Source organism: Stomoxys calcitrans, chromosome 3 (assembly GCF_963082655.1).
Source record: "Stomoxys calcitrans chromosome 3, idStoCalc2.1, whole genome shotgun sequence".
Taxonomy (NCBI): Eukaryota; Metazoa; Arthropoda; class Insecta; order Diptera; family Muscidae; genus Stomoxys; species Stomoxys calcitrans.
This window is the reverse complement of record NC_081554.1, coordinates 38,158,351-38,167,821: the sequence shown is the minus strand read 5'-3', so window position 1 is coordinate 38,167,821 and position 9,471 is coordinate 38,158,351. Positions and strand designations below refer to the sequence as shown.

Here is a 9,471-nt window from a genome sequence, read left to right as displayed (position 1 = left end):
ACAATCATCCTCATTATGTGTGTAACTATATGTAATGTAATATAATGATCTTAGACCCAACAAGGTCCTGTCCGTCCGTCCGTCTGCCGGAAATATGCTAAATTTCAAAGGAAAAAATCTAGTTCTTATTGGTGCAGTTCGATTGGGATTTGAAGTGGACCAAATCGGTCCATGTTTTAATATAGCTACCGTATAATCTCCCGAACTCACAGTTTAACTTAGTGAACCTTTAGGGGGCACAAATCTTATGTGATTTGGCTAAAACTTTGCACGTTATCTTTTGCTATGACCACCAACAGTCGCGTCAAGTGTGGTCTAAATTGGTCTACAACCTGATTGACTCCCCTATAAACCGATCGCCCGATTTGATATCTTGTGCGCAATTCTTTTCATATGGCTAAAACTTTGCATGTAGTGGTTTGCTATAACTTTCAACAGCCGTGCTAAGTAAGGTCCAAATCGATCTACAAGATGATATATTGGTTGCCCAAAAAGTAATTGCGGTTTCTTCATATAGTCGGCGTTGACAAATTTTTTCACAGCTTGTGACTCTGTAATTGCATTCTTTCTTCTGTCAGTTATCAGCTGCTACTTTTAGCTTGCTTTAGAAAAAAAGTGTAAAAAAAGTATATTTGATTAAAGTTCATTCAAAGTTTTATTAAAAATGCATTTACTTTCTTTTAAAAAATCCGCAATTACTTTTTGGGCAACGCATAGTTCCCATATAAACCGATTTGCCTGATTTGGCTTGAGCCTCTAGATGGCGTAATTATTATATAATATATAGCGCAGAGGTTAGCATGTCCGCCAATGACGCTGAACGCCTGGCGAGACCATCAGAAAAAATTTTCAGCGGTGGTTTTCCCCTCCTAATGCTGGCAACATTTGTGAGGTACTATGCCATGTAAAACATCTCTCCAAAGAGGTGTCGCCCTGCGCCACGCCGTTCGGACTCGGCTATAAAAAGGAGGCCCCTTATCATTGAGCTTAAAACTTGAATCGGACTGCACTCATTGATATGTGAGAATTTTGCCCCTGTTCCTTAGTGGAATGTTCATAGGCAAAATTTGCAATTTGCAACTTACACCGCGAGAGGACGAGTTTATTACTGAAAGGAAGTAAGAAGGAGGTCAGTATGGCTTTTGGTATCATAACGGGACACATAAAATTACGAGCTCACTGCAATGTAAAATCGGTGCGGCAATGATAGCATTTGTAGGGCATGTGGGGAAGATGATGAGACGTTGGAGCATTTGCTTTGTCATTGCCCGGCTTTCGCGGTACTTAGGTAACAATACCAGACACGAACCAGCTTAGGGGAGTGGTATGGGGAACAATTAAGGATTTCGTAAGTAGCACATAATTCCTTTCTTAAATTATTCTTTTTCGAGGTTACTTTTTTTAGGTCGGACAACAAGCCGATTACTGGCTTCGGTGTATGTTCATAACGGCAGTGGGGAGATTAAAATTCGCACCCTCTTTTTAACCTAACCTAATAGCCTACACTTCGGTGAAGATAAAAAGTGCAGCATTGTCTTGGCAGGCGAACGATGAGAACACCGCCCCCTTGACCTGACTCTTTCTTATTTTATCGAACAGATGGCTCTTAATTTTATATAATTTGAAAAAATCCAAATAATGAACTTAGCATATTTTCCTTTAATTTATCGAACATTTATTGAAGCTCCCATTTACAAGGTATTTCTCGGACTTTAACTAAGGTACGCATAAAGTCAATTTCCTAACTTTCAACGATATTTTGACCTTCACTAAAAGATTTTTGCCTTTAATAATGAGATGCAAAATGAAGGATATATTAACCTACCCTAAAAGACACAAATTCTTTAATATCAAAAAGGAAATATTTTCAGCAAATTTCAAAATTTTTAAAAATTAAGTTCAGCATCATTAGCTCGAATCTTTATTTTTGAATACTCTTTGTCCCAACCAAATGCGAATGTATACCAACCTCAAGTTTAAATGACTCTCAAAACATGGTTCGGTGCAATTTTATTATGCGTTTGAAAACGCACTATCATAGGATGGATGGAAAACAGGTTCGATTCTTATCAGCAAGCAAAAACTTCTGGCAGTCTTTAAAACTCTACACGTTGACTGAATGTGAATGCCTGTGAACGTTTCGTTCACAAACAGCGTTGTTGATTTATAAACATTTGTGGCTGATAACATCTGTGTGTTTTGGGCCCCTTTAATGAACCAATGTGGTCAATTTGACAATGCCATGCTTGGATTTTTTATGGGTGTACGGTATTCGGCCCATCGGTAGTACATTCTAATTTTTTAACTTTTATTCGACCTAACTTTTGGAATATCTGTAATCGAATACTGGCGAAATCATGATAAAATTTTCCAACCGTGGTTATGCTCTCCTAATGTTTACGACATTTGTGAAGTATATAAACATGGCATAGCAACGACACAGAATTTTTTTATCCGAGTTAGATGAAAAACTAATCATAAGTCAAATTGTCATTTTATATGGTGTAATGTAGCTATTTTCGTAAAATGTCCCTCTCTGAAACTCCTCCATTTAGCTCCACATACTATAATTTTAGATTTTTTTGAAGCATCTTACACCCAGAACTTTCCAACCTCCCACAACATGATTTTATGTGGTGCAGTATTTCTGAATGTATGAACACAAGTCCCAGTGATTTCTATTTAATAGCAATCATCGATGAGTATACCAATTTGTGCCACCTCAATGCTAAGATTATGAAAAACACAAATGTTGGAATGTATTTTTAAATAGCAACCAAAATTAATAGAATGCATATACAAGATTGAGAGTCAAATTCAAAGTTTTTGTATTTGTTAATATACAGTACAATTCATGAAGCATAGATTCTTTTGGCATAAATTACAATTTGTTCACACTCTGATAGTTTGTTGTACCCTCCACCATAAGATGGTGGTCTGCTCATTTCATCATTCCGTTTGTAAATCTTTGAAATATTGATCTGAGACCCAACAAGTAAAAACGGCCGGGCCGAATCTTAGGCACCCACCACCAGGATTCCTCTAAAAATGTACACTTTGCATTTAAATTATTTTCCAGCAATCAAATCGGGAATTGATTGAGGCTTCAAAGAAGTCATATCGGAATATCGGTTCTAAAGGGGGCCTATATCCCCATATTGACCGATTCAGACAAAACTTGGCACTGATGTTGTAAGTCATGAGATAAGTTTTTTGGTCAAATTTCAATCAAATCAGTTGAAAATTTAGGCCTCTAGGGATTCAAGAAGTCAAATCCGGGGATTGTTTATATGGGGGCTATATCAGTTTATAGACCAACTATTGTAGTATCGTACTTGGCATGGATGTTAGAAGTCATAACCCAATTTAACCAAATCGGTTGAAAGTTGAGGCTTCTAGGAGCTCAAGAGTCAAAACCGGGGATCTGTTTATATGGAGGCTATATGTGTTTATAGCCGACTAGGATCATACGTGGCAGGGATGTTGGAAGTCATAACACAACTCTTTGTTTCTAATTTCAGTCAAATCGGATGAAAATTGAGGCTTCTAAAGGCTCAAGAAGGCTTCTGGGGGCTCAAGAAGTCAAATCCGGCGATCAGTTTATATGGGGACTATATCAGTTTTCATACCGACTAGGATCGTACTTGGCATAGATATTGGAAGTCGTTTTAAATTTCAGTGCAATCGGATAATAATTTAAGCTTCTAAGTGCTCAAGAAGTTAAATCCGGGGATCGGTTTATATGGGGCGATATCAGTTTATAGACCGACTAGGGTCGTACTTGGCATGGATGTTGGAAGTCATAACACAAGTCTTTATTTCCAATTTCAGCCAAATCGGATGAAAGTTGAGGAGCTCAAGAGACAAAACCGGGGATGGGTGTATATGGGGCATGGATGTTGGAAGTCATAACATAAGTCTTTGTTCACAATTTCAGCCAAATCGGATGAAAATTGAGGCTTCTAGAAGCTCAAGAAGTCAAATCCGGTGATCGGTTTATATGGGGGCTATATCAGTTTATAGACCGACTAGGATCGTACCTGGAATGTATGTTGGAAGTCATAACACAAGTCTTTGTTTCCATAACACAAGTCTTTGTTCCCAAGAGTCAAAACCGGGGATTGGTTTATATGGGGGCTATATCTGTTTTTATCCGACTGGATATTGGAAGTCAAACCATAAGTCTTTGTTTCAAACGTCAGCCAAATCGGATGAAAATTGATGCTTCTAGGGGCTCAAGACAGCTTCTGTTGGCTCAAGCAGTCAATTCCGGGGATATGTGGGCTACATCAGTTTATAGACCGATTCCGATCATCCTTGGCATGGATGCCGAATATCATAACACAAGTGTATGTTTCCAATTTCAGCCAAATGGGATGAAATTTGAGGCTTCTAGGGGCTGAAGAAGTCAAAATCGGGAATTGGTTTATATGGGGGCTATATCTGTTTATAGACCGATTTGGACCGTTCTTGACATGGATGCTGAAAATCATAACACAAGTCATTGTTAAAAAGTTCAGCCAAATCGAATGAATATTGAGGCTTCTAAGGGCTCACGATGTCAAATCGGGAGATCGGTTTATATGGGGGCTATCTCCAAATCAGAACCGATATGACCCATTTGCAATCACCAACGACCTACATCAATAAAATGTATCTGTGCAAAATTTCAAACGGCTAGCTTTACGCGTTCGACTGCTATCGCGATTTCGACAGACGGACGGACGGAGGAATGGAACGACGGTCATGGCTAGATCTACTCACAATGGCGAGACGATTCAGAATATATTGGGTTGCCAAAAAAGTAATTGTGGATTTTTCATATAGTCGGCGTTGACAAATTTTTTCACAACTTGTGACTCTGTAATTGCATTCTTTCTTCTGTCAGTTATCAGCTGCTACTTTTAGCTTGCTTTAGAAAAAAAGTGTAAAAAAAGTATATTTGATTAAAGTTCATTCTAAGTTTTATTAAAAACGCATTTACTTTCTTTTAAAAAATCCGAAATTACTTTTTGGGCAACCCAATATATACCCCCATCCTATGGTAGTGGGTATAACAAACTATAAATACATGATCATCGCAATCCCATTGCAGCCGGTTGTACGTACTGGATTGACCCGATGGAGTCCTTCATCGGCAGGGGATTCCGTCTCAGTGTACAAAACAATGCTACAACAACAACAACTTCTTGAAATTTTAAGCCGATTTAGCCACGTCTTCCCATCTGGCTATCTGTCAAAAGCAGGCTAACTTTCGAACGTGTAAATCTAGGTGCTTGAAATAATGCACAACTACTTAGCATTAATATAGGTCAGTTGGGATTGTAAAGTGGAATTTTTTAAGATCTATAGGAAAGTCTTAAAAAAAAAAACACACACACAAAATTCAGAAAAAGGCATAAGTTTTTATAAGAGTCGATAGTACGGTCAATATAATTTAAAATTTGAAGACTATTTCTTGTAAATGTTGACCGAGACTGCATCTCAAATGGTCCATCTGCTTTGTCACAATTTTGGCATACACTTTCCACCATTTCGGCCGGTATCTCACGAATAAATGCTTCCATGTTGTCTTCCAATGCGTCAAAGACGTTCAATCGCACGATCTAGGAGGCCAATTGACCGGTCCCGAAGGTGAAATAAGATGTTCACCGAACTAGCCTCTCAATAAGTCCATTGTTACGCATGTTGTGTGGCACTGTCTTGTTGAAATTACATGTCATGCAAGTCAACCTCTTGCATTTTAGGCAACAAAAAGTTGAATATCCTCTCAATAAGTCAATTGTTAAAGGTGTTGTGTGGCATGTGGCAATGCCTTGTTGAAACCGCATGTCATGCAAGTCAACCCCTTGCATTTTGGATAAAAAAAAAGATGGATAACATTTCACGGAAGCGCTCAACATTAACAGTTACGTTACAATTCTCATCATCTTTGAAGAAGTACAGTCCAATGATGCCACCAGCCCATAAACCGCACCAAACTGAAATTTTCTGGATGCATTGGTAGCTCTTGCATAGTTTCTTGCTGATCTTCACTCCCAAATCGACAATTGTGCTTATTTAGGTAGCCATTGTGGCAAAAATGAGCTTCGTCCTAAAATGGAAGAAGCGCACGATGAACTTCTTAACAGAGCATGCATTTTGATAATAAAATTCATTAATTTGCAAGCGTTGTTCATTTGTAAGACGATTCATGGTTATATTATAGACCAAACTGAAGATGTTTGACAGTGATACAAAACACAAAACGTGCGTGAGCTATTTAAACCAGTGTTGCCAAAAAGATAATAGCTAAAAAATTACCCTGTACACCGCCGTGTTAACTTATAAAGCCGTAGATATTACAATGTCATTTGAACAGATGTGCTCAAAATTTGGTATTGATTGTTTTATTATCCATCTAACGAAGTTCATTAAGAACCGATTCAGAATCAAATATAGAGTCCATGACTCACCAAGTCAGTTGCTATACTGACTTGGGTCCATCTTTTCGTTTTCCTGTAGTGGTGCATGACATAAAAACCAACTTTCATAGAACTTATATTTCCTGTTCAATGAACTATGCTCGACATACAGTACGAAATACACCTTTGGCATTAGACGCAACAAATACAATGCCATGTCAATGACAACATTCCTAACAAAAGTTGCCCACCCGAAGCATCTTCCAAAAACAATAGGTGAATTGAATGCGATGCCCATGATCATGACAATGAAACAGCTTCTATTGATGTTCTAAGTTTAGAGCGAAAAATTTTGTCCATGAATGAAGTGCTGACATTTAAGGTCCCACAAAATACAAAATTCATTTAAATACTTTTGTAATAAGGAATGAATGAAAATTGACGAAAATTTATTTTAAGCTTCCCTACCCAGGGCAAACCCATTGGGCATCGTTTCGTATAAATTGGGGAATTTTCAAAATAAAAATCTCTATTATTGCTTGGAATGCCAAGCTGTCCAGACACATTATTCCCGAAACTGAAACAATTGTGAAGTAACCATTGTAGAGTTTAAACATGAATCAGGCATGTCTGTATCATCGAGCAAATGAAGTGCAAAGACATGATGCCGAGGAAATCATTATAGAATATGCCAAAAAAATTGAATGGCGTTTGGATGGCTGTGATGCCCTACTGGATGTGGGTTGTGGTTCGGGAGATGTATTAATGGACTTCATATATCCCATAATGCCCAAACAATTTGAGCGTATAGTTGGCACAGATATCTCTGATAAAATGATAAAGTTTGCAAAAAGTTGTTACAACAGTTACCCACAGTGTGATTTTAAACAGTTGGATATTGCTAGTGAAGACAAATTGCCTACGGATTTGGTGGGAGCTTTTGATCATGTTACATCGTTTTATTGCCTACACTGGGTGCAAGATCAGAGGTAAGTTTACACCAATACATTTCCTACATAACAACTGTATCTTCTTCTACACCCACAGACAAGCTCTTAACAACATATACAGACTTTTACATACTGCAGGAGGTGATTGTCTACTTGTTTTTCTAGCGGCTAATCCCATCTACGATGTCTATAAAATTCTAAGCAAATCGATAAAGTGGTCGTTTTATATGCAGGATGTGGATTCATATATATCGCCCCTGCACTATTCCCCTGATCCACAAAAAGAATTTTCACAAATGCTGAAAGAAGCAGGATTTGAGAATCTTCAGGTGGAGCTCAGGGAGAAAGTTTATGTTTACGAGGGTTTGGAAATCTTAAAAGGTAAGATTTTACTTTTTTTCATACTTAAATTGGAATCGATAAATCTTTACCTCTTTTGCTAGACAATGTTAAAGCTGTGTGTCCATTTCTGGATCGTATACCCTGGTCCCAGCACGATGACTTCTTGGAGGACTTTATCAATATTGTCACAAATTTGGATTTAAGGCACAGTGATGTAAATGAATCAATACAAAAATTCAACTCTCCTTATAAACTGTTAGTGGCCTATGCGAAAAAGCCGTCAATGGTACCAAAACTCATGAATGATTTTATTACTTCAGATCGCCATAGCAAGAATATAAGTTGAGTAGGAGGTTCATACACATATGTGATTGATATTATATTTTAGATGTACTATATTACTTACCAAGAATATAAATGAATAAATGTTGTTAAAATTTTTAGATTTTATTACTGTATCTTCTTATATATAAAAATCAATTTGTGTTTGTTTGTAGATTTGTTTGTTTGTGTGTTCCTTGTAGACTCAGAAACGGCTGAACCGATTTGCATAATGATCCCGTGTTGAAAATAGGGTACTACATTTTTTGATATCTGAAGGGAGCGGACCCTCCCCCTCATCCTAATTTTCAGAAACTCCAGATCTCGGAGATTGGTGGTGCGATTCAAGCGAAATTTTGTGTGCTCTTCTATAGTACCCTTACCATAAAAATTTGGTATCCAAATTTCGGATGGGGTACCAAGGGGGGCGCCCCATCCTAAAACCTACCAATCATATATTTAGACCAATCACGACAATATGGGACTCAAATGAAAGGTATTTAAGATGGGAAAACGTATCTGATATCCAACTGTCGGACCAAATGTTAGGGGGACCGCCCCAACCTCCAAAACACCCTTAAATCGGCAAAATTTACCGACCATGGCAATATGGGACTCAAATGAAAGGTATTTACGAGTAATATCCAAATGTGGGATTACGTTTTTGAGGGTCCACCCCTTCCCCAAAACACACCCCAAACAGGACTTATTTACTGACCATGGCAATAGGGGGCTTAATTAAAAGGTATTTTAGTATAGAATTCGAATCTGATATCCAAATACGGGACCAATTGTTTTGGGGCCGCCTCTCCCCAAAAACATCCCCCAAAGGGGACAAATTTTCGACCATAGCAATATGGGGCTCTTAAATCTGATCTAAAGCACGAATCTGATGCCATTATTCGGGAAAAGTATCTATGGGGCCATCCCACACCCATAACATCACCCAAATAGGAAGTATTTGCTGACTATTGCAATATAAGTCTCAAAGGGTTTTTAGGGGGTTTTTAGAGTAGAACACTAATCCGATTTATATTTTGAAGGCCAACTCAGTCGAGTGGCCGACCCATCCCCGAAAACACCCCCCAAACTGGTCATCTTTACCGACTATGGAAATATGGGGCTCAAATTAAAGGTAGTTGGGGGTAGACCATGTATCTGATATCAACATTAAGGGCCAACTGGACGTCCCACCACCATAACAACCCCCAAATATGACTTATTTGCTCACCAAGACAATATGGGTCTTAAAAAGAGTGTAACTAAATATTAATAGTTTTTAGGGCCAATACACTGGACATATTTGCTGACTTTTACAATAGGGCGTTTAAATGAAATTAGAAAACGAATTTGATATCCAATTTTGAGGCCAATGGCAATATGGGGTTCAAATAAATGATAAATAGATATATGAGAATAGAGCACGTTGCTGATATTTTTCCGGACTTAGTGTT

At 38.0% G+C, this 9,471-nt stretch overlaps 1 protein-coding gene across 1 annotated transcript; it reads left to right on the top strand.

Moving 5' to 3' along the window:
- Positions 1-6,953: 6,953 nt before the first annotated feature.
- Positions 6,954-8,146, top strand: LOC106092538 (juvenile hormone acid O-methyltransferase). Its single transcript, XM_013259417.2, has 3 exons — positions 6,954-7,393; positions 7,452-7,735; positions 7,798-8,146. The coding sequence occupies exons 1-3, from the start codon at positions 7,020-7,022 to the stop codon at positions 8,040-8,042; spliced, it is 903 nt and encodes a 300-aa protein (XP_013114871.2). The 5' UTR covers positions 6,954-7,019; the 3' UTR covers positions 8,043-8,146.
- Positions 8,147-9,471: the final 1,325 nt, after the last annotated feature.

Excerpts from the sequence above, each read along its gene's own strand:
- LOC106092538 (XM_013259417.2), top strand. The coding sequence starts at position 7,020 with ATGAATCAGGCATGTCTGTATCATCGAGCAAATGAAGTGCAAAGACAT. Across the intron at positions 7,394-7,451 it reads CACTGGGTGCAAGATCAGAG|ACAAGCTCTTAACAACATAT; the intron begins GTAAGTTTACAC and ends CTACACCCACAG. Across the intron at positions 7,736-7,797 it reads GGGTTTGGAAATCTTAAAAG|ACAATGTTAAAGCTGTGTGT; the intron begins GTAAGATTTTAC and ends CTCTTTTGCTAG.